This window comes from Ursus arctos, unplaced genomic scaffold, assembly GCF_023065955.2.
Source record: "Ursus arctos isolate Adak ecotype North America unplaced genomic scaffold, UrsArc2.0 scaffold_18, whole genome shotgun sequence".
NCBI lineage: Eukaryota > Metazoa > Chordata > Mammalia > Carnivora > Ursidae > Ursus > Ursus arctos.
This window is the reverse complement of record NW_026622852.1, coordinates 57,111,062-57,134,827: the sequence shown is the minus strand read 5'-3', so window position 1 is coordinate 57,134,827 and position 23,766 is coordinate 57,111,062. Positions and strand designations below refer to the sequence as shown.

Here is a 23,766-nt window from a genome sequence, read left to right as displayed (position 1 = left end):
GCCGGTCGGGCCCTCCACCAGATGAGGAAGCTGAGGCTTGGAGAAGGGAAGGGACTTGCTGGTGAGGCACAGAGCAGAGCTAGGACTTCTCGCAGCCCCGAGTGCTCTACCCTTCCACACACACACCCCCACCCCGCAGAGGGCAAATGCCCTTCCCTGGTTCTCCCTGAAGGATGCTTCTTACTGTGCCCGTGCAGCTCCTGTCACCTACCCAGTTCCTTTCTGAACCACGGATGCTGCTTTTCCTTGGAATTAAATGGCCAGACTATCCCAGGACTGTTTAGATACCTGGCTGGTAAATATTCTGTCCCATTCCGGAGGGACACAGGTGGTGGTGATGGCCATGCCCCCCAGCAGACATTGGCATTGGGCACCTACTGTGAGGATACCCAGTACTGAGAAGAGGGTGAGGCAATAACAGGGACACATGGGGACTGCAGGAGCATATGACAGGATTTATCTAGTGAGTGCGATCAGGAATGTATGTTTCCGTGGAGACCGGAGGACTCAGGGACAAGTGTTCCAAGCTGAGGGAACAACATTTGCTAAGGCTCTGAGGGGCACATGAACATGGGGCAAAAGGAAAACTGAGAGAAGGTTGGTCTGGGAAGCACAAAGGGACTGTGAGGGGAGAGGACCCTGGGCCTCCCTGCTCTGAGTCCTGGGTGCAGTCCCTCCAGGTGACTCCCCAGCGATACCCGCGCAGCTCTTCCCTCAAGCCTCTGCTCGTGGGGACCCAAGCAGATGGCAGCTGGAGCAGGGGCTGGATCCCAAGTTGAAGGCATTTGGTGGGTGTGATGGAGAGATCGTGCCCCATAACTGGTATTGGTAGTGACCAGGGTGCTGGGCCACCTGAGCCCGGGGCTCTGGATGCCCATGCAGGTGTTAACCATCTGGATGTCTGCTCTGTGCCCACAGAACTTGCTGGAGCAACTCCTGATCCACCAGCCCAAGGACCCCATCCCGTTCATGATCAGTCACCTACAACAAGACAACGATAACGGTGAGCATTCGAAAGGGACTTCTCCCCCTTCCCCCACTCCTGCCTGACAGCTATGAACCACTCTGTCCTCCCTGTGTCTGAAAGGAGGGCTGGACAGGGTGGGGAGGGGTTTTGACAACTTGGGGTCGTGGCTGATTGAAAAATGCCTTAATTTCTTTGGGGGGCACAGCTTAAAGATTCTCTTGCCAAGTTAGTAAAGCAAAAGCCCCCGAACGGCCCATGGAATCAATTATTAATGCTTTCGTGGGTCCCATCTGATCTCGCCTGTTGGGTTTAAGCTCTGTGATGACTCCACTTGTCAGGTGTGCATTGGGTTTCTTGTCTAGACAGACAGCACTTGGGTCTTCCTGATGGTCTCATGACTGGTGCCCGTTAGTGACTGCCAGAGCTCCCCCAAACCTCGGCTCAAATGCAGGTCGGCTGGACCCAAAGCCAGAGCCCAGAGCCGGGGAGAACGGAGGGGTGCTCCATTCCACGGTTGATTTGCCAAGTGGAGGATCATTCCCGTCCTGTGCGAGCTGTCAGGGAGAACTGGTATCTGGGAGCTTTGATGTTTCTTTCATTGGAGCACCGGCCGCTTTGAAGGAGATACCAGCACACCAGTGAAATTAGCACTTGGCGCGGCTGAGAGGGGCAGAGGGCCGAAATGCCCCGTGGAAGGGTTCGCGTGCCTAAGATGAGAAAGGACACTAAGCAGTTTAGAAAACAGCCACAAGGAGAGGTGAGAAGGAGGAGACTCCAGGCCTGCATGTGCACTGGGCACAGCTGGCCTTTTCGGCGTGCCCCGCCCCCAGATCCTGACCTGTCTCAGGCTCGGCTGCAGAGCATCAGAATGAAGGGCTGCTTGGGTCCCAGGGCCATTTCACCAACCTAAGCAGAGTGGCTCACGGAGGGCACAGCTGTGCCCCTTTCTGAGCCTCTGGTCAGGCAGAATTGAGAATTGATGTGGGCTGTGAGCCCATATGCCCCACGTGGACATGGAGCCGTGAGCACAGAGGGCTGGGAGAACCACCTTCTCAGCTGTCCACCTGGCCTCCTTGTGTTCGTGGTGGGGTTCCAAGAGGCCCCCGTTCTCTGATTGGCTGTTTATTGCCTGACCTGGGGTTGCAAGGTGGCCACCCTCCTTCCTGGTGGTCCTGCTGCAGACTGCAGCTCACCAACTGCCCCCCCGCCAATGCACTGGGCCTTGGAGGCACAGGTGTCTGTCTGCCTTCCCACCTCCTCCACCTGAGTCTGGCTGGGGGCTCAGCGTTGCTGTTATCCATGGGCTGCTGTCTCGTACTGCACCCAATAACAGCAAAGCAAAGTGAAAGCAGAAGCCAAAGTACAGGAAAAACAAAGCAAAAGTCAAGTAAAAGTTAAAAAGCAAAGTAAAAGTAAATCAGGAGCAATGCAAGAGCAAGCGTGCTTCAAAGTTGAGTTCAGTGAAGGGCCCCCTTCCTGCCAGGCCACCACCACCGGGGGTCCCCCGGCTCACTGCGTGTCCCCACTCTTGCCAGAATGTAAAGAAGCCCTGAGCAGCGAGCATGGCTCCTTCTGGGCCTCGGTGTCCTCCTTCGTGCTTGGGTAACTGGGATGGAGGTGGCGGGGCTCTGGCCAGTCAGGGTGCCTGGCCCCGGGGAGGGCGGCGGCGGGGGCCACTTCATCCTGCTGGTTTGAAACATTCTGCTTTGGGGTATGCATCCCGGGCCGCACGTGCTCCAACCCCGAGCCCCAAAGCTCAGCCAGCCCCCAGGTGGAAATTCCAGAGCTGGAATTTGAGGCCGGTTGTCATTATGCTTTCGCCTCGCTCCTCTGTGTGCAGGTTTGATTCTCAGCGTCAAACTGCCCACTTCCCAGCGTCTATTTTAGACTCAGTGCCACTGACGACACTGTGGGCTGGTCTTGCCACCACCTCTGCCACCTTCTCTCTCCCTTCACCTCCTTCCATCCTCCTTAGCATCCCCTCCATTCTTTCACGGTCTGCTTTCCAAGGCCACCTGCCGTGAGCCTTGATTCCTTCTGGGCCGAACCTGCCCTGTTGCTCCCAAGCCGGGGTGCAGAGCACGGACCTGCCTCGTCTGGCGCTAGCTGGGGCTGGCCTCCTGGCCTTCTCAAGAGCTGGAGTCAGGGTTTGGGGCCCAACTCTCTCTCAGGGATGGAGGCATTGGATCCCAGTAACCACTGTTTTGGGGGGTTGATTGGTTCCCACAGCCCTCCCGCCTCTCCCAGACCCTGGGCTGGCCGCCCTTATGGATGTTGGAACACCTTTCCCTTTTGCTCCAGTCTGAACCACTAAATGAAGAGTGGAGAGGGACTTCTGCGAGGTGCCCCCTCCCCATCCCCCCACTGTGCCCAGGCTTCTGCCAACAAGTGAAGCAAAACCTGGGGGAAGTGAGGGGAGGCTGGGCAGAAGAGCATGCTTTCATGAGTTTTCTTGGAGTAGAGGAAGCCGAGAACAGTTTAACCCCACCCTGGTATGTTCTGGAAGAGGGCATTGGACAAGGGGAGGCCCTCTGAAGTCCAGTGAGCATTTCCGCTGCCCTGGGCCAGTGAGTGAGGTTGTCTCACCTCCTTCCAGCCACACAGGGGCCTGTGTTTAGTGGAAGCTGGGCGCTCAGCGCTGCTGCTTACTGGGCATGGTGTGGGGTGGGCAGTGGCTCACATGGCCAGTGACTGGTGTAGAGGGAAAGAAGGCTCCAGACTCATCCCGGTGAGCACGCACAGGAAGGAATGAGGGGAGCCCCCGGCACATGGCTGGCAGCCCCTTTGCCTCGAGAAAAGCAGATTTAGTACAAAGTGAGCATTTACAGTAGCCCTGGGCAATATTAAAGCAGGTGATGGTGTATATAATGGTATGTTGCGTTTTTTATCAAACGTTTGTCCAAGAAAGCTGTGTATTAGAGCTCCAATACCTAAGGGTTTTCTTGTGAATTTTAAATCATGCTCCTAGTTAAACCTCAAAAGGATCTGTGGATGGAAAGGTTTTTTGATTTCCTTTGAAGTGGTTTGAAGAAGTTGATTACTCTTGGCAGTCAAGCAGCCTTTTATGACACTGTTTATAAATAATTACTCATGAGCAGAGCTGGAGTTTCAAGGTGTTAGATTTTAAGAAACTGAAATTAATCACATAAATGTGTGTGAGAAATTAGGTGGGGAGAAAGGCCGTGGATGTTCCCCTTTTAAAGCATTTTCATAGATGCGTACAATCTGGGTGCCACTTACTGGAGCCTGGAAGGGGAGGGTTTCCTCAGCAGCCTTCGAGCCCCGCGACTTTGTCAAGATGAACGCCTGACTTGGGAGTCAACTCATTCTCCAAATGTTCCTGTCGAGGTGCAGCCCCCTCTCCTCGGGCTCCAGCTCCTGAGTCCCGTTGGGTCTGGCCTGAGTTTTGAGGAGCTTGAGCCAAGGCCTGTGGCTGGAGTCCCAGAGAGGCCACCGGGCGAAGGGCCGGGAGCTGGACCGGTCCCCCTGCTGCTCCCTTCCTGTGGCTTTGGCCCACAGGATACCGGGGAGGGCGGGAAGCACCCCAGCTGAGCCTGCCTTGGTGAGGAAGGTAGGGGGTTGCTGAGCTGGAGAGTGGCAACATTAGGCCAGTAGCCCGGGCTGGAGCAGGTGCCCCTGGTGCTGGCTTGTCCAGAGCCCTCCTGCCCCCACATACCCGATTCACCTCACCACCAACAGGAAAGATTTGGGGCTTCTCAGAAGCAAGTTCACACATCATCCGGGCTATGGACCAGGTTTATAAGTGTTAGAGACATAGGAAAAAACAGTGCTCTAAAGCAATTAGTCGGGGACACATAAAAATCAAAGCAGCAGTGGAAAGCCATGACATGTGTCCAGGCTGTCATGTTCTCGAGGAGAGAGCAGTTCCCCATTTGGGGACGGGCACGGAGGAGGGCTGCTCCCCTTCAATTCCCGTCTGACGCAATTACCCATGCTCCACCCTGCTTTGCTCGGCAGCGTCCCTCCGGGTGCCGAGCAAGGACGAGGTGCTCCATGAGTGAATCAGTGAATCATCTGAAACCTTCCCTCCATGTTTTCCCTGAAAACGAGAAGGTGCTGTGAATCTGGACAAAGGTCTATATTTATACCCACGCAGCCTGGCCAGGTCATTGATGTGCTGATGATTAAATCATGGGCCAAATGGACACTAGCTCCTTCTCTGTGTCCACTTCCAAACTAAAAGGTCCTGCGTGTCCCTCGTCCGCTGCATGGACGAGGTCCCGTCCTGGCAGCCTGGCAGGAGTGGGCTCTGCATGTAGACATCAGAGGCTCAAGTGAGTTGGAGTACACACCTGTTCACCGTCCGCTTGGCTCAGGGTCAGGCCAATAGCGGTGAGGGGAGAGGTCTGCTTTCCCGATGTCTGTTCCGTGTTCCTGGCTCCCCACATTTAGGGGTGGGGGGGTGGGCTCAGTCAAGGTGCTGCTTGGAGGAATCAGCATGGATTCATCTGTCTAGACACCACGTTCTGAGTCCTGTTCGGACCCAAGAACACAGGCCTTCCAGCGCTTTTCCAAAGATGCTGGTCCGGTCTTCTCCAGGGGGCCGGCGCCTACTCAGTTGTCCAGGAGCCGCGTTAGGAATTCTGTGGGGCCGACGACCTCCCTGAGCCCGCAGTGTCCCACAGAAGCAGGCCATTTGCATAGAAATGCCCACATTTGAAAACAAAGACTTTTCCTATCTGGGGTCTTATAAATCTGGCCTATACGCGCCAGGCTTTTCCCCATTATTTCCCTCTGTAAAATGACGGGGAATACAATTTGCTAAATAAAAAGGCATAAATATAGATATAAAAAAAGCTTGGAAGGTCGATTTACATAAAATACAGCTTTATTTGAGAGTGTGTCCCCAAGACAAAGTCCCTGTTTAAAATGCTTTATGGTGTTTGAAATCCCAATTGTTCCTGATATTTATTAGTTTGGCAAACAAGTTACCGTGTCCATGTCCCCTCGGAGACGGAAAAATAAACCATCTCAGTGATCACTTACCTCTCTAAACATAGAGAGTACGTTCCATGGTGAGAGCATCTCTGAGCCCCTGGGTTACAAACGACCGTGTCACTCGCAGAAAATGAAATCTGGGGGAGGAAGGAAATGAATACCCCCAGAGCACTGCAGGCCCGGGAGGTTGCTCTGTCATAGCGGGTGGTGACATTCAAATCTTTGTCTTCCGCAGTGCCGAAGATCGTGATATTAGGTCCACCGGCCTCGGGGAAAACAACCATAGTAAGTGCGTGATGTGAAGTGTTGTAATACCGTAATATCTTATTTACCTGCGGAGCTGGCATGAGGCCGCCCCTCAGCGGGTTTTCAGCACCACTGAGCTTTTCTTCATCCTTCCCGCTCCTGCTTCTTAACTTATTTTCTTATTTCAAGAGGCGGCATGCGCGCTGGTGGAAAACCTAGAAAGCACGGAACACAACGGTATCATTCCCAAGCCACCCAGGGACGAGCGTTATTTTAGCAGTTGGGATATACCTTCCAGGGTGTTCTCGGGCTGCACGGACACCGTCCTTGCACACCCTTAGTTTACATCCTTAGGACACGTTTCTAGAAGCAGACCAGGGTCGAGAGACTTTTGACACGGGCTTTTCAGATTCACTCTTAAGGCTTTAATTACGAAAGAGTTCAGTCCCAAAGGCGTAGAAACTGCGCCAGAGCTACTCAAGGACCCAACTCCCAGATTTTACAGAATTTATCATTTGGCCATATTTGCTTCGATGATTCTCTCTCGACTTTAAAGGTACAGCAGATACGTCATCCCGCCTCACTCCTCCTTGTCTTTCCTTGGAGCCAGCCCCGGTCCTGACACTGGTACACCGGCTCCTGCCTGCGGTTTTGATCTTTTTTTTTTTTTTTTTTTAAAGATTTTATTTATTTATTTGACAGAGATAGAGACAGCCAGCGAGAGAGGGAACACAAGCAGGGGGAGTGGGAGAGGAAGAAGCAGGCTCATAGCAGAGGAGCCTGATGTGGGGCTCGATCCCATAACGCCGGGATCACGCCCTGAGCCGAAGGCAGACGCTTAACCGCTGTGCCACCCAGGCGCCCCTGCAGTTTTGATCTTAACCTCCTGTAAGTGTCGACACTTGTGAAAATGGCTATCATCTGAGGTGGAACTCGGTCTTTTAAAGGCCTGGCTAGTGAACATCAGTTAACTCGTCCTGGATGAGCTAGTACTTTGCTGTATTAAGAAGAGGAATCGAGGGGCGCCTGGGTGGCGCAGCGGTTAAGCGTCTGCCTTTGGCTCAGGGCGTGATCCCGGCGTTCTAGGATCGAGCCCCACATCAGGCTCCTCCGCTAGGAGCCTGCTTCTTCCTCTCCCACTCCCCCTGCTTGTGTTCCCTCTCTCGCTGGCTGTCTCTCTCTGTCAAATAAATAAATAAAATCTTTAAAAAACAAAAAGAGGAGCTGAGTGGCGAGCCTTGCCCCAGCGAACCCGCACCTGCTATACTCTGGCACCGTTTATATCCCAGCATTCTGTCTGTCTCTCTGTCCAACCATCTGTCCATCCCTCTAGCCTTCTGCTTGTCAGTCTGTCTGTAGTTTTTCTACCGTACTCCTCAGGATCTGTCTGCTGTTGTACAGCTAGAAACCAGGGGCTCCCAAGCCCGGCAGTCGCAAGCATTACCAGGGTGCTCTGGAAAATGCAGGTTCCGGACTCCCCTCCAGACCTGCCTGATCAGAGTCTCCTGGGGAAAGGCCCAGGGAGCCCCTAGAAGCCGCTCCCAGGGTGACAGCTTCTGCACTAGACAGACACGCCATGGTAAGGCTGAGCCAGGTCACTCGGGGTGAGGGGTCTCCTCGGCAAAGGGCCTTTGTCTTTGAGGCATTCGGCACTCTGGGCCCACTGTGCTCACCCCCAGTTCTGGCTCTGGCCTGACCTCTGGCGAATTTGCTGGGTGGAATTCCTGAAGCGCTGTGAACACAGACAACTTCTTTCATCAAGGCCCGGTGTGGCTGAGGCAGCTGACTTTGCCTTCTGGTGAGGTCAGGGCCCACAGCGCTTGGCTGGTGTTCGAGCTACAAGCCTTTTGGTGACTTCAGTATCCCTGCCTCCGACCGCTGCCTGGGGACACACAGACTCTAATTTTGCAGGAAGATGATACACAGTAAAATCCAGACAGAGCCCTGAAGGGCTATCATCACTGACATCTCCCAGCACGAGCAACAGGGAGACTTAAGGTTCATACTTGCCCCGGGGGACTTCAGGGCCTTCTGACTCATCCCGATGCTGGAATGGTCGTCTGTATAATCTTGGCATTAAGAACGTTTTATTGCATTCTTATTCCCTACAAGGTGTTCATCCCTGTAGAGTATACATAGCCATCAATGAGCTAAACATTCATTCGGCTAGACTAGGTCATGTCCTGATCTAAGGAAAAATGAACGAGTATGGCTGGGACCCATATTTAGGTCCTGTCCCTGCATTTCCTGGTGTAAACCTTCCGAGGCCCGCAGAGCTGGGACAGGCATCCAAAGGGCAGCTACAGGCATGGCCTGTCTGTAGGTTTTCTAGCTCCGTGTAGTCACTGGCTGCTGGAAGAGGAGAGAGCATTCAAACGGCATTCTTGGGCTGGGAGGGACCCTATGGGCTTGTCCCCCTTGGTGGCCTCCTCCCCTCTGGAAATCATTATGCTTCCCCGTGACTGGCCTTTTCTAGTAGAATGTGGAAGGACCTGGGCATTTGAATGGAGTTCCCTCCATTACAGCTTTCACTAAATCGTTCTTGTCCTCTTTCCTCTCTTCAGGCAATGTGGCTGTGCAAACATCTGAGCAGCAATCTTCTCACGGTGGAGAACTTGATAGCCAGAGAATTTTCCTCGCTGGCTGCAGTTGCCAGGAAGCATTATCAGAAAATGAGGGTAAGACTGGCCCTGGGGCCTGGCGGGGGGTGGCGGGCAGGAAGGGGAGACGGGGTGACAGATCCTACAGGTTCCCCCTCTCCCCCCACCTCCTGCTAGTTTCTCTTTCCTTGTGGATTAAGTGAGGGAGGTGCTAGGGTCAGATGAGATGCAGGCACAGTGTGATGGAAGGGAGGAGACAGCTCTCAAGGAGGGTGTGTCCTGGTGGGGATGGAGGTGAGGATTTTGTGGCAGAAAGGGTCGTTCATAGAGCAAGGAGGCCACTCTGTGCTGAGGGAGTGGCCTGGGCTCCTTCCCAGGGTCATCCCCATCACATGGGTGCCCGGGGCCAGGGGATCCCACCCACAGATGATGGAGCCCCCATCCAGACGGGTAGGGGGTTTAAGGGCGGTCCTCCAGCTGTCTCTGCCATGGAAAGACCAGCACTCTGCACCTTGGGGCTTCCTCCGGCAGACCGTGGCGCTCTGTGGAGCTCTGTGACACTCTGTGGAGCTCTGTGGTACTCTGGGTGCTCTGGTGCTCTGTGGCGCTCTGTGGCACTCTGTGGCACTCTTTGGCTCTCAGTAGTGCTAGGGCTGCCCTCCATCCCCTCCGTCTTGCTTACACACAGCTGTGGGTGGCATCCCAGGGCATTGAGTGCTCTGTTTCTAAAATCTCACTAACCCCATATTTGAAAGTTTTTTTTTAAAATAGGAAATACAGAGCTGGATTATGTTGTTTCTCTTTAATACAAATAGAAACTTCGAAATGTTTCTTCATAATCCCTTCTGGACTATAATCGGATTTCTTAGTGTGTTTGGGTGGCAGTCACAAGCTACCACAGACTGGTTGGCTTGGCAGCACAGGACTGATTCGTCCCAGTTCTGGGGTCTGGGAATCCGAGGTCATGGTGTCACAGCAGATGTGGTGTCTGGGGAGGGCCGTCTTCTCGCTGCGTCCTCACATGGTGGAGAGGGGTCTCTTTTTTAAGGGCACTAATCCCATTCACAAGGGCTCTGCTCTTATGACCGAATCAGCTCCCTAAGCCCACCCAGCCCGATACTGTCACCTCGAAGGTTAGGATTCAGCATGTGCATTTGGGGGACACAAGCATTCAGACCATAGCTGCAGGCATGTGCCTTCTAGGACGTTCTTTATGGAGACTCCGCTGCCTCTTGTTTGTGAGGGAAGCTGGCTGGGAAGGGTAGGAATCCCTGTGTTTGCTGAGTCCTTTCCAGGCCTCCCTCCTTACCTCGTAACCTCTGTGACCTCCATGTACAGTGTGCGGGTGCCGGCCTCCCCAGCCTGTGGAGGTTAAGTAACCGCCCAGGGCCAGGGCAGATTCAGGCCTAACCCAGAGCCAGGCCAGCATTTGGGGTGGGGAGCTGTGGGTGGGGGAGGGGGCCACAGTGACGCCTGGGGCCCGGATGGAAGCAGCACCTTCTTCCTTGGCTCTGCAGCCAGAATCGGGCACTACCTATGGCCACTCTCTGACTCTTTGAGGCCACTTCCTCTTGTATTTCCATCCCGAGGTTTCTCTTCTGTCCTTCTTGATCCCCACCCTGTTCCCTGCTTCCAGCCCCCCACAGAGTCGGCACCAAGGCCTCAGGAAAGGGGCTCTGCACGGGCCAGCTGGTCAGGTGTCCCCGGGGCCCGGGCAGCTCTGGTGAGGGGTGGGCGAAGAGGGCTCGGCAAGGCCGCTGGGGCACCGACGTGGCTGGGAGGGCCCTGCAGGGGTGCGGGCAGTTCTCAGGGATGCGGTGTGGGACTCCCAGCCCCAGGTTGGCCGGTTACGGCAACCTGATGGGAGGAAGACCTCATTGAGCGAGGTCGGCCACGGCCGTGGTGAAGCGACTCTGAGTATGCTCAGTCCAGAGCACTCCCTGCCCCCCACTGTCTGGCGGGGGCGCTCCGGGGAGCAAGTGACGCCCCGCCTGCCCCCTGCCCTGCAGTCCTGCAGGAATCAAAGTGTGCTTATGGCTGGGGGACACCAGCGTTTGGGGAGGGAACATGGTTTCAGAAAGCAAGTGGTTATCTCGTTTTCAGATAGCTTTGCAGGGCAGGGGAGGCAGGCATATTTCTAGGATAAAGACACTTTTATCAGGTTTATTGAATTAAACAGGGGAGGATTTTAAGGAAATTCCTCCTGGGTTTCATTACTCTAATTAGCATATTTCAGATCACATCGAAGTGCTTTCAAGGGTGTCTGGATGGGGTTCCGTGGCTCAGAAACACGGGGGAGGGAAGATAAAAGGCAAGGCCATCAGGGCTGATCAAGGAGTAAAAGGCTCTGAAAAGCCAGCCTGGGTGTGCGTCGGGCGGCTGCGCGTGGCCTGGCTGTAGGTGGCCGTCGCCAGGCATGGCCTCTCGGTAAGGGTTGTCTTTAAATCGTCTCAGATTTGGAGGCTTTTACAGCTCTTATGCAAGTAGCAATAATACCTTCAAATCCCTAGTCTTCTCCGGTTAATCTCGGCTCTGCCTTCCTACTCGGAATTCTCTCCGAGAAGGTTGCTGGTGTTAACCAAGACCTCCTCCTTGTAGCCATTTCCAGACAGTTCCCCAAATACTTCCCTCGTCCCCTCCTGTGTGCCCTGCGCTCTCCTGCAGTGCCACGGGAGACCCAAAGATGAACTCTTTCTCCTGGCCGCTAGGAACTCCAGGGCAGGTGGGGGTACCCAGGCTAAGGGGCCTGGAAGCCTTGGCTGACTAAGTCACTCACCCGCTGAAGTGTTCTCTGAGCACTGACTGACTCCCAGGCGCTGGCCCGCGGCTGGGAGAGCAGACTGCAAGATTCAGGGGCTTGGTGGGGCCAAGTCATGCAGTCGTGCTAGGAAAGGCCTTCTTAGAGAGCCTAACTGCAGGATTCACGATGTGGAAGAGCCCAGAATCAGGCAAATGGCCACAGAACGATGTGGGCAGGGAAGGATTGGACCAGCTTTTTTGTTTTTAACTGTTTATTATGAAATATTATAATGTGACTCAGAGGCAGTGAGAAAGGCATTAGAACCCTCACAGGCCCGTCACCAGCTTCAACCAGCATCGGCTCACAGTAGCCTCCTTCCGCGTGTTGCCCTGCACCTCCCTGCTGCCGGTTTATGGGAGCAAACCCATTTGGCATTTCATTTCATCCAGAGTTGTTTCAGTCTCTATCTGCTGAGACACTGAATACACAATGACCCGACCATATATAAAAATGGAGCTCTGGGGCACCTGGGTGGCTCAGTCGGTTAAGGGTCCACCTTAGGCTGAGGGCACGATCCTGGAGTCTGCTTCTCCCTCTGAGTCTCCCCTCTCTGGTGCTTTTTCTCTCTCACTCTCTCTCTCAAATAAATAAATAAAATCAGAAAAAAAAGATGGAGCTCTGACCCACAACCTGTAGCGACATGCCTAGGCAACCAGCTTGATGTCTCCCGTGACCAGCTCGGGAAGCCGGTGTTAACCCCGTCACAGTCAGCCCCATGTGGCCAGGACTTGATTCATCGTGGACAGCTTCCCCAAATTTTGTCCCTACTTCCAGCTTATGGCCAAGCAGAGGAAGCCAAACATGCAGGACGCCCCGCTTGCCGACGGCTGCCTCCCGCTCCCCCAGGCCGCAGCCCTGGCAGGGCACGCCCGCCATCGGCTGCTGGTCCACCACACCACCAGGCTTTCCCACTCCGCCACCCCCTCGGAGCCTCTGCCAAACCCAAGTGATGCGATGACCCCTCCCCAGAGCAAGCCCTGGCTAAGTAGCCTTTGCTTTTCTCGTTGGGTTGGCCTTCATTTATTTCCACTTGCCAGAAGATAAGGGCTCTTTTCTCTTAAACACACAGGCGCGTGCACACGCGTGTACACACACACACACACACACACACACACACACTATACTTAGAAAACTCACCAGTCTTTCTTTGGTATCAGGTCAGGGTTAAATTCTCCCTGAGCAAGGACGCCTGGGTGGCTCAGTCAGTTAAGCGTCTGCCTTAGGCTCAGGTCATGGTCCCAGGGTCCTGGGATTGAGTCCTGCATCGGGCTCCCTGCTTAGTGGGGAGTCTGCTTCTCCATCTCCCTCTGCCCCTCTCCCTGCTCATGCTCTCTCTTTCTCTCTCAAATAAATAAATTAAAACAAAACAAAACAAAACACCACACCTCTCCCTAAGCAGGCACCTTTCTCATTGTCCTCCAGCCCCTCGCCCACTCTGCCAGGCCCCAGGCCCCTCTCCTCTTCTCGTCTCCTCTCTGCCTTGACCGAGGCCACATTTGCTCTCAGTTTATCCTATTACGTCAAATCCTTTTCCCTCATCTGCAGGCTCTGGTCCATTCCCTAAGCCCGCCCCCATCCGCTGTCACAAACACAGGGTGGGGGAGCCCTGGAGGCAGGGTGGGGAGCACAGGGAGGCCAGCAGGAGCCCAGGGCACAAAAGTGAAGGAGACACCAGCTGTCAGGTGCTGACCCTGCACTTGTATGAGCCAGAGAGCCCGTGCCTCCTTCGATTCTGGCCCAGGGCTTCTGGAAAGCCTCACCCGAGTCCAGGCCCTGCTGGAGTTGGGGAAAACCGAGTCCTCTGGGTTTCTAATCACACAGGAGGTGGTAGGAAGGAGAAGAGGGTCCCTGGTGAAAGGGCGTTTCTCTGCAGCAGGAGCTGGGTGTGATTGCTCTGGGATGTCTTACCTCTAAAGAACTTTATTATTGAATCCCTGCAGGGAGAACATACCCGAGAAACCGCCTGGCCCAGAAGTTCTCAGTCTTTGTGGCATACGGGACTCGCCTGGGCCCTGCCAGACTCGATTAGTCTGAGTCCCTGGGAGTAGGGCCAGGCGTTGAGAGTTTCAGATGCTCCCCAGGGAATTCTAATGTGGCCCCGGCCCCCCAACCGCCACTCCCCTTCTCACTGTGGTTGTTACTCCTACAGCCCAATTGTCGCCAAATCAAGGTTTCTTGGGCATGCAGCTGTCATATCAGGGCACCACAGCCTGTGTTTATTGAATGAATAAGTGACCCCGGCTCTGAAGGCCGGTCAGACAGCAAGGAGCCAGAGCTGGGTTCTTTCCAGCTCCAGTGTCATTTACTCCTTTCAGTTCTGTTGACAAAGTTAAAATCTGGTGGAGCCCAGTGCACCCGAGTGCCCAGCTGCCAGGGCCACCATTTTCTTTAACATCCAAGGAAAAGAACTTATGCTGTCCGTCTCATCCTGCCTCCGGGTACACACAGGGCTCTCCAGTGTCGCTGAGGATTTCTGGAATCTCCCCAGTCCTGTGGGTGGTCTCCGTCTGCTCCAGCCATGCCCTCTCCAGGCTTGCTGCTCCATGTCCTGGAGGCCACACTGAGACAAAGTGCATGGTGCTGAAGCCCTCCCTCTGTCTCGTGTCCCCTTTCCGCCCCTCCAGGCGGCCGTGTGAACGGGCCTTGCAGAAGGTTCGGGGTAGTGGAGGTACTGCCTGCGGCCCAGCATAGGGACCTTTAAGCCCGAGGACCATTCTCCCTGCAAAGTTTGTTGGCCTTTCCCACTGCAGGGTCTCCTCTGAGCCACCTCCCTCTGTGGGCCTGCTGTGTGGCATGTGGTCTGGGCCGTGCTCTTCCTTCAACGCCTCGTCTCCCATTCTCTCCCTCCTCCTGCCTCCTGTCGCCCGGACCCTGTCTTTCAGCACTTGTGAGCGTGCCCGCCATCCAGATCTGCTCTGACAGTCCTGGAAATGGTAGGAACTTTGAAATGAGAGTTGCCTTTAAAGATTCTCTGACCAGTTCTTAAGCGAGCTCAAGTCCAAGTTCAGGCTCCCCACCCCCACCAGCTGCAGCTGTAGGAGGAAGAGGCCGGACTGGGCAGACCAGGAGTCTCAACTGTTCCCCTCCTGACTCTGCTCCAGGTGGGAGTTCATACTGGAGATCAAAATGCCCTCTGCCTCTTGAGCAGGTGTCACCCAAGGTGACGCAGGGACAGTAGGGCACCTGAGAGTGGGGCCTGGTGATGGGACCAGTCCGGCTCGTGTCATCCCAGTGAGGAAGCCCAGGTGCGAGAAGTGAAGGGAGGTGCCGGGGCGGGGATGGGGGGCAGAGGCAGGGTTCCACCTGCCGCTGCTTATGCATGGCAGCAAACCAGCGTGTCACTCAGTGGGGGTGGCAGCTCTGAGGTCAGCAGACCAGTGGGCATTGGGAGCTGGATGGAGAAGAGAGTCCAAACAGGAGCCGATGCGGCCGATTCTGCCCTTGATGAGAAGGAAGCAGGGAGACGAGGAGCCAGGGCCCTGCATCTGATCTGGGCCTTCTCTGTGACCAGTGGGGGCATCACCGGGCTTTACCGGTTTGTCCCTGATTCTCCCCACAAAGCCAGGCCTTGTGGGGCTGGGACGGGAGAGCATGGCGGAGCTCTGGGAGGAGGGAGCCTGATTCCTACAAAGACAGTTTGGCAGGACTTTGAGAGGCACCCCCTGGAAGCCCTGCTGCTGACGTGACACATCAAAGCTGGCATTGAGACAGCGCCAAGGCAGGGAGCGGCGGGGTGCACCTGGGAGGGGCTGTGCTCAAAGTCAAGGGCCTGTCCCCCGCAGGGCAGACCCCGGCGGGTGCTGTATCCCACCTGGACCTGTCTCCTTTCAACCGTGTTCTTTGACTGGCTGGCACCTCCCCCACCCCCGCACCCCAACTTCCCCTCCAACCCCACCCCTGCCCATCCCAGTACCTGTTTGAGTGCTGCCTCCTGAATGGGTGTTGGCAGGGACAGGAGAGTAATCTTGAAGGGAAGCGGGACTCAGGGTGGCAGCTAGCTCTGCCTGGGGTCAGGAGGGAACATGAGGGGACAGGAAAGGGCTGCTCCCTGTTGACCCCCTTCCCTCACCAGCTGGGGAAGTTTCCCAGGAGAGCTGGGAGGATAGGGGTAGGGCAGAAAGGCACCCTCTCCAGCAACCTCTCCCATGTGGGGGAGGGATTGGGTGCTTGAGTTTGCTTTTAAGACAGTGGTTCTCCAGATGTCGTCCCTGGACCAGCCCCGTCAGCAACCCTACCTCAGAGATTGGGTGGATCTGAGCACACAGGCGCTGAGCCCCTTTGGGGACTGTTCCCCCACCCCCAGCTTCTGTGCCTGTGCCCGCACCCTGTTCCCTGTCTCTGAACTACTCTGTGGCAGAGCCGGCCTAAGCCCATTCACTGAAACATGGCGAACAGCCATAGTCAAAAGTGGTTGAGCTCTGTCCACTGCCCACACCCGCGCTGCCAGGACGCAACGAATGTGAGGCATGGACACATCCGGCCGTGTGCACCATTTCTAAGCCAGCCCCGACAGTGTGCAGCCTGTTGGAGGGGCTCTGGTGTCCCGGCTCTCGTTCTCTCTAGGCGCTCTGACAGCACTCCAGGCAGACGTGACAGCATTCCCAAGGCAAGACCTGGTCTTTAAAGCCTTACAGATGCTGGCTCTAGAATGAAAGACCCAGACTTGTCTCCAGTGTCACTAAAATGTTACCAGGGCCACCACTAGCCCTAAGGATACTTTGGGAAGTTGCCCCCCACCTCCTGCCAGGCCTACATGGCCCCACTCTGGGGTCCCCAGCTTGGGAAGAGGAGCGTAAGGTAGATTTCCCGCCACCTCAGCTGGGCACTTCTGTGTGCAGCCAGCGCACACCCACGGACCGTCCTCTGCACCTGGCAGGAGCCCCTCCCCCCCGGGGGCCGGTGCAGCCCTGCCGTAGGTCGGGATGTGCTGTCCAGGGCTGGCGTGGGAGTCTGCTTTGACCAACTGTTTGGGGTTGTTTGTGGAGAAGCACCAGCTTTTAGTGATCTTGGGTCAAGGGGACACGTGGGAGTGAGTTTTCCAGGCATGAGCTCTGGGGCGTTCGAGATTTTGTTAGAAAAATCAGACTTGGTTGTGAAAATCGGAAGGTTGATTCTGGCCAGAGAAAGTTCAGAAGAGAGACAGAAGGTTGGGCATCCTTAACTTCCTACCTGTGCCCCCCCCCACCTGCCTTTGCTGGGCCAGGGAGAGCGGAGTGCTTAAGAGGCAGGGCTCTGGCTGCCCCGCGTGGGTTCAAGTTCTGCCTCTGCTCCTCCCTGGTTGTATGACCCAGGAGAGGGGGCTTGGCCTCTCTGAGACTCGGCTTCCCTATCTGTAAAAAGGTGATAAAAATAGTACAGACTGTCCAGAGTTGTAAACATCGAACAATGTAGCTGGGCACAGTGCCCAGCACAAAGGGTATAATCAACAGGTCATTATTACCATTTATTGAATGTATTCAGGAACATGAAGTTTCATTAACTCATCAGCTGGCAAGGGCATCCTATTTCCCTGACACTGACTTGAGCCTGGGGCAGAGGTGTGCTGGCCAATATTGAACAACCAGCTCTCCGGGGAAAAAAGCCCGTCTTTGTGGCGTTCGCCCATTTCCGTGGTATAAATACTCCCCCCATGGCTGATTTCAAGCTACCCCCTTGAGGTCTCTGAGTGCGGAGTTAGGAAGAGATGGGCACCATGGCTCCCTCCTGCATACTGTCTGGGGTACAAAGTTAGACTCAGTCCCTTTCCTCTAGGAACTTTGAGACTTCCTGGGGAATTGGACACGTGAGCAGACCCTTGGAAGGCCTTGTGGTTAGAGCAATAACAGTTTGCTGTTGAAGATTATGGCGGCCCCCAGCCTAGCCCTGGGAGGGTCAGGGAGGACTGCCTGCAGGTGGTGGCGCTTGGGCCAAGGCTCTGAGGGATCCTGGAGTCACTCAAGTGGGGTGGGGGGAGCATCTGGGCGGGGGCACAGGATAAAGCAAGTGTGGAGGTTGGTATGCACGTGTGGTCAGGAGCCGTCAAAGGGGTGGTTGGTGCAGAATGAAGCTCAGGGTAGGGGTGGGGGCTGCAAAGTGGGCCTGGGCTTTACAGAGGCCACTGGACATCAGTCGGGGACTGGGGAACCTTCCTGTCAACACAGCCAGCTCCTCAGTGCTCAGCTGAGCCCCCTGGCCTGACAGTTATGTCCTTTTTGGCTCAGTATGCAAGTTGAGACCCTCATTCTGCATGTTGTCTTTCCTTTAGAAACTGTCCAGCACACTGCTCGTCAAACTGATTCAGGAACGCCTGAAGGAGGAGGACTGCGTCAGGCGGGTAAGAAAGCCTGCGTGCGGCGGCTCGGGGGCTCCCAGGGAGAGGGGCTCTGTCACCAGATGAAGGGAGGGTGAGGGGCTTGGGTTCAGGTTCTAGCACAGAACCTGCAGAAAAGGGGAAAACAGACAAACCCGATCTCAGTGAAGTTCAGTCCATGGATGTGGATTTCACCTTGGATGGAGCCAAATCACCAGCTGGAATCTGGGGTATCCATTGCGGATCCCAGGACAGAGCCGGCCTGTCCCAAGGGGTGACAGGAGTTCTTTTAAGGAAAGGGCGGTTGTAGAAGTGAGGGGTAGTTGAGGCAACCCACACGCACTGCTGAAGCAGCTGAGACCAGCCCCACAGGGAGCTGGACACTCCTGGACCTGGAGGGGCAGCGGGAGAACTGGGGGGTACCCCAAACTCTCTCCTGCCACTCTTTGATCTCCTGCCAGCGTCCCCTTTGGCCAAACCCAATGAAGCCAGAGGGCAGTGTGTCCAGGTGAAGCAGTCCATTTGTGGAGGTCAGCCTCCTGGGGTGCGGAGGGGGTGGAGGGGCAGAAAGCGGGCAGCAGGAACGATGGGAGCCATGGGAGGGCTTTACACTCCCTGACTCTTTGGGTCCCCAGAGGAACTCCGTTGGGTGAACATCATGGCTCCCCGGTGTTACAGAGGGTTGGCTGTGTGATTCCCAAACATCCTCTCCCAGTCCGCGGCTCGTCTTAGTGTCCTCCTATCAGTGGCCTTCACAGAGCGAATGGTTTTAATTTTAATGCAGTCCCATTTATCAATGATTTGAACATTTTTAAAGTATTCTATTGTAATTTTTCTCTTGTGTTTTAACTATATCTCTGTATGGCTTCTTCTTAAGCAATGCTCTAGTTATCGACGGTATACAGACTTACCTTTTCTCAGTCTGTTTAGAGTCACTTCTGTGCCATCTGGAGCAGAATGTCCAAGAGTCCCCTCCCCTCCTCGAGTGCGTGCCCCGCCCTGCGTGTCACGTGGGCGGACACTGAAAACCCCCGCAGGCAGCCGTATCAGCTTTGCTCTCCGTCATCAAACCTATTTTAAGGAACTCAGGAGGAGAACGGTCTGACCTGTTTATCCAGGCTTTTCCATTGCTGATGCTCTCCCTTTGTTCCCAACGCTGCGTGTGGCCCCTTCTGTCTGGAGCTCCCGGCAGCTCTGCCAGCAGTGAACTCTCGTGGTTTCCCTTCAGCTGAGAATGTCTTATTGCCTTCATTCTTGAAGGAAGTTTGTCCCCGGATTCAGAATTCTAGATCCCCAGCTCGCTCTTCTCATACCTCACAGCGTCCCGCTTCCTTCCGGCCCGCGTGGTGTCTGGTGGAAGGGCAGCTGCCCAGACTCCCGCCCAAGTAGCGTGTCCCTTTCCCCCCAGCTTCCTTGGAGACTGTTCTCCCTGTTCTTGGTCTCCAGCAGGTTGATCACCATATGTCTGGCATGCATTCTTCGGATTTCTTCTTTTGTGGGTTTGTTGAGTTCCTTGAATTTATAAGTTTATGTTTTTCTCCAAACTTGGGCAGTTTTTGGCCATTATTTCTTCAAATAGTTTCTGCGCCGTTCTCTCCCCCATCTCTTGAGGCTCCAGAGCCGCGAGCACTCGCTCTGTGGTTCCCCCCGTGGTCGCTGGGGCCCCATTCTCTGTTCCTCTCCCCTCTGTCGTGGATCGGATAATGTGCATTGAAGCTCCGTGAGGCTCACTGAGGCCTTCTTTTCCTGTTTCTGTTCTCCTGTTGGGCCCATCCAGTGAACTTTTAATTTGGATTGCTGTTTCTCAGTTCTCAAAATTCCATGTGTTTCTTCTTGCTCTCTTCCCTTCTGAGACTTTCTATTTGTCCACGCATTTACTTGTCTGAGCTCCGTTGTTATTATTATGTCTTAATACCTGCCACTTCAGTGGGGTGCCTGGCGGGCTCAGTCAGTTGAGCATCCAAGTCTTGATCTCAGCGCGGGTCTTGATCCCAGGGTCATGAGTTCAAGCCCCACACTGGGCTCCACACTGGGCGTGGAGCCTGCTTAAAAAAAAAACACAAAAAACCCAGCTGCTTCCAAGTCCTTGGTACTCCAACAGCTGAGTCACGTCAGCGGTGATGCCTGAGGTCCTTTCCCATGTGAGCTGAGGTTTTCCCAGCTCTCCTTGCGTTGCATGATTTTGTATCATTTTTCATGTCGTGTAACACTTTTCATATTGTTGTGAGACTCCGGTCTTGTTTAAATGCTATGGTGGATGTTGGTATTTCTGTCTTTGCCAACTGCTGACTCATTTGGGCTCAGGCCGCAAGTTCCAGCCACCTTCTCTGTGCTGTGGCTCCCATCTCGCTTCTGTCTTCAAAGCCCTGGCGAGTTCTGTGCAGCGCTCTGCGCTGTGTGCGCCGCTCAGCGGGGCCTGGGTAGCGGCCCTCGCTCTCCTTCATCTCTCCACATCTTTAGAAAGCTGTCTGCAGTCATCACACCCTTGTGTGCACAACTGGGGGGGAGCCCATGAGTCCATAAACGGTTTCATTTGGTTCCTGCCTGAGCTTCTCTCTCTGCCATTTTCGTGGTGACTTCCGGGTCCCCGATGCTCCTCTTTTTGGTCCTCTGGCCAGAAAGCTGGGACTTTATTTCTGCGTTCTGCCACAGGCACCTGTTACAGGCACTGCATGGTCCTTGCTGCTGGGACCCTTCCCCCTGCCTCAGCCCCCCCACAAGCGAGGTGGTCCCTTGGTCTTGAGCTTACCATCTGCAATTGGAGACAGACTCGCATGACCAAAGCAGGACCAGCTGTGAGCTGGGCCATGAGGGCCACTAACCAGGCCAGGAGAGCCAGGTTGTTCCAGAAGCCTCCAGGATGGGGCTGGGGTGGTCTCTGGAGGGGCTGTCTTAGGTGGAGGGGATGGCAGGCAGAATGAGGCTCAGGCTCCCCTCCATACTCAGTTCAACCAATCTCTGATCAACTCTTCTTAAAACTGACCCATCAATCGATTACCCTTTTGAAGGTTTCCTCTCTTTTATCTGGGAGATGCAGAAATGATCATTTGTCAGGAATAAAGGGGGAGGGGAGAGCCTCCTAGGTGACTGGAAATGGGCCGGCACTTTCCCGTACAAAACGCTCTATGCCTTAATCCATAATTGATCATGAATTTGCCAAGTCAGATTAAACTCGTGCATTGCAGATCACCAGGCTGGAAGCAGTTGGGTCTGCTTCTCTTCTCTTCACCAGCAGTGCTCGTCCCATTTGGCCAAATATCAAGTGTTACTCCTTTGGTATGAGCGTACCCAAGTCACCCAGACTGGAACCTGCCAGCAGGATGGGGGCTGCATTTAAAAGCAGAGCCGGGGGGCACCTGGCTGGCTCAGTCAGTAGAGCATGCGACTTTTGATCTCAGGGTCATGAGTTCGAGCTGCATGTTGGGCGTAGAGATTACTTAAAAATAAAATCTTTAAAAAAAGGGCAGAGCCGGAGAGACACAGCCATCCTTTTGTGTGAGGCAAATTCAGTAGGCTGAGAGCTCCTGGAACCAGGACTGCCCGTGCTGTTAGCCGTGGCTCTAAACACAGTAACTCTTCAGTTCCTGCCCCAGGAATCTCGCTTGCCCTGAGGACTGTGGGCTACTCACGAGCCACAGCCGCAGCCCGGCCAAGCCACTGCCCCAGTGGGGGCGGCTCCATGCTCCGTCTCGGTGTCACCAAAGGCTGCAGGATCTCCCCATGCCTGGTTCAGATTTCCTTTTAAGATGCTTACGATATCAAAGCCCTCATGATCCAGGAGCTCGAGCCTGAACTGCCACGTCCTGGCTGTTGTGCTCACAGGTCAAGTGTTGGCTTTCACTTGGTGCAGGGGAGGCCCAGAGCTGCAGCCAGCTGAGCGCGGGAACAAGAGAGGCGATGGGTCTGGCAGGTGGGGGAACCCAGCCTCTCGACTCAGACCCTCATCTTGGCTTCTGGCTAGGCTTTACCCCATCCTCCCATGACCCAATCTTAAGACATACAGAACAGTGTTATTGTGTGTAAGTGCTTTTCAAGAATTGCTGCATGTTTCTAGTGCGTAAACGTTCAGCCTGGAATTCAGAGGCCTGTACTCATGGGGTTGGGTCATTGGGTGCATTCCACGGGGGAGAGAACTGCCTGGAACTCATGCCTCAGAGATCCAGACACTGGATCCAGACACAGGATCCAGCTGGACTGGGCTGGTTTATTCATGTAACTTTTAAAATTCTCTGTGAGTTACTAAGTCACGGTTTCTGGGGTAAAGATGGTGGTTCTCTCCGGGATTTCAACTAGACATCCCAAACTTGCCTCCGGTGACCTAGAATAGTCTCTGACACATGCATTTAGCTACTTAAACCTTCTTGAACTTATCTAAAAGTTTGGTCCACTCAGCCTCTCTGCACAGTGCACCTGCGGTGGGAACAGTGTGAGACCAGGCATCCCCGGTCCCTGCCAATAGCTACCACCATCATCAAGATCGTAATAATATTTGTTATTAGTTATATTGTAAGTGATATTATTAATTATATTGTACTGTATGACTTTATTGTACATTGTAAGTAATACTCTTGGTTGATTTAATTCTATTTATTTAGTATTTATAATGAGATTAATGATCATCATTATTACTACGTTGATTATGATGGTTAGATGTTGTCTGGACCCCAGGGACTTGGGGCGCCTGGCCTGACACTTTGCTCACTGCACCACATTGCAGGGCACAGGGCCCTAGGCATCGAGGCTGCAGTCGTACTGTCGATGGTCTGCAGTCGTACCAGCGATGGGGGCGTAGGGCTGAGGGCCGCATCCGTGACCTCATGTATCTTGACAGCAGCCCCGTGGGGGAGGCACTGCCCTCACTGCGTTGAGGGCTGCAGAATCTAAGACTTGCAGAGGCTGTGTGTCCTGCTCAGGGTCCCACGGTGAGTCCCAGAGCAGAAATGCAAACACGGGGTCGTGATTCGGCCACTCTGTTCTTGTCTCACCCATGCACACGGTGTCCCTCCAGGGAGTGCTTCGCTCCAAGAGGCCTCCATTCCCGTCCGTCAAAGGACAGGCTTGGCTTGAGCTTTGAAGCCCCTTCTGGCCTCACATTCTGATTCGGATCCTGTCCAGGCCGTTGTTACCTGCGGAGCAGAGAAATATCTCCTTTAATTTGTTGTAAAATTTCTTCTGAGCTTCAAGGGGCATCCAGTACCTTTTTCATCTCTTCCCTGCAGAGACAGGATTTCAAGAGCAAGAGGTGAGGCTCCTAATTATGTGCTTTGGTTGTTCAGAAACAAAACAAACCCTCATCCAAAATAAACAGGCTTTCTTGCTTTTAGGGAGAAAAATGACACATATGCATATTCATTTATATGGTAATTATTATTATTTAGCTACACAGGGACTAGAATTGGTAATTTAGAGCACAAAAAGGAAGCAGGGAATAGCGTTCAGGGAAAAATAATGCAATCATAACCCATCAGGATTCTGTAGTTAATGTTGGGGTTTTTTTCTTCTCTTTTCCTTTTTTTTTTGGTCTAATGCAATCTCTTTGAAGAATTTCTTTGAAGTGACCATCAGATGCGTTAGAGAAAGAGAAATTAGCCCTTTGTATTGGAACGATGAAAAGGAGGTGGGCTCTACCTGTTGGGGACCCACGGCCTTTCTTTAGGGACAGCCAAGGTCTTTGTTTTTTTGTTTTTTTTTTAAAGATTTTATTTATCCGCTTGACAGAGATAGAGACAGCCAGCGAGAGAGGGAACACAAGCAGGGGGAGTGGGAGAGGAAGAAGCAGGCTCCCAGCAGAGGAGCCTGATGTGGGGCTCGATCCCAGAACGCTGGGATCACGCCCTGAGCCGAAGGCAGACGCTTAACGGCTGAGCCACCCAGGCGCCCCGACAGCCAAGGTCTTGACATCTGA

The 23,766-nt window shown here is 54.2% G+C and overlaps 1 protein-coding gene across 3 annotated transcripts in view; it reads left to right on the top strand.

Annotated features, from left to right (window-relative positions):
- AK8 (adenylate kinase 8) overlaps positions 1 to 23,766 on the top strand; it is a 118,455-nt gene that overhangs the window by 1,713 nt on the left and 92,976 nt on the right. For all 3 annotated transcript variants that reach the window (XM_057313810.1, XM_026514252.4, XM_057313811.1), the window contains exons 2-5: positions 919 to 1,003; positions 6,162 to 6,211; positions 8,737 to 8,850; positions 17,817 to 17,885. In XM_057313810.1, the coding sequence (XP_057169793.1) occupies positions 919 to 1,003; positions 6,162 to 6,211; positions 8,737 to 8,850; positions 17,817 to 17,885 (318 nt within the window). The remainder of the gene's footprint in view (positions 1 to 918; positions 1,004 to 6,161; positions 6,212 to 8,736; positions 8,851 to 17,816; positions 17,886 to 23,766) is intronic.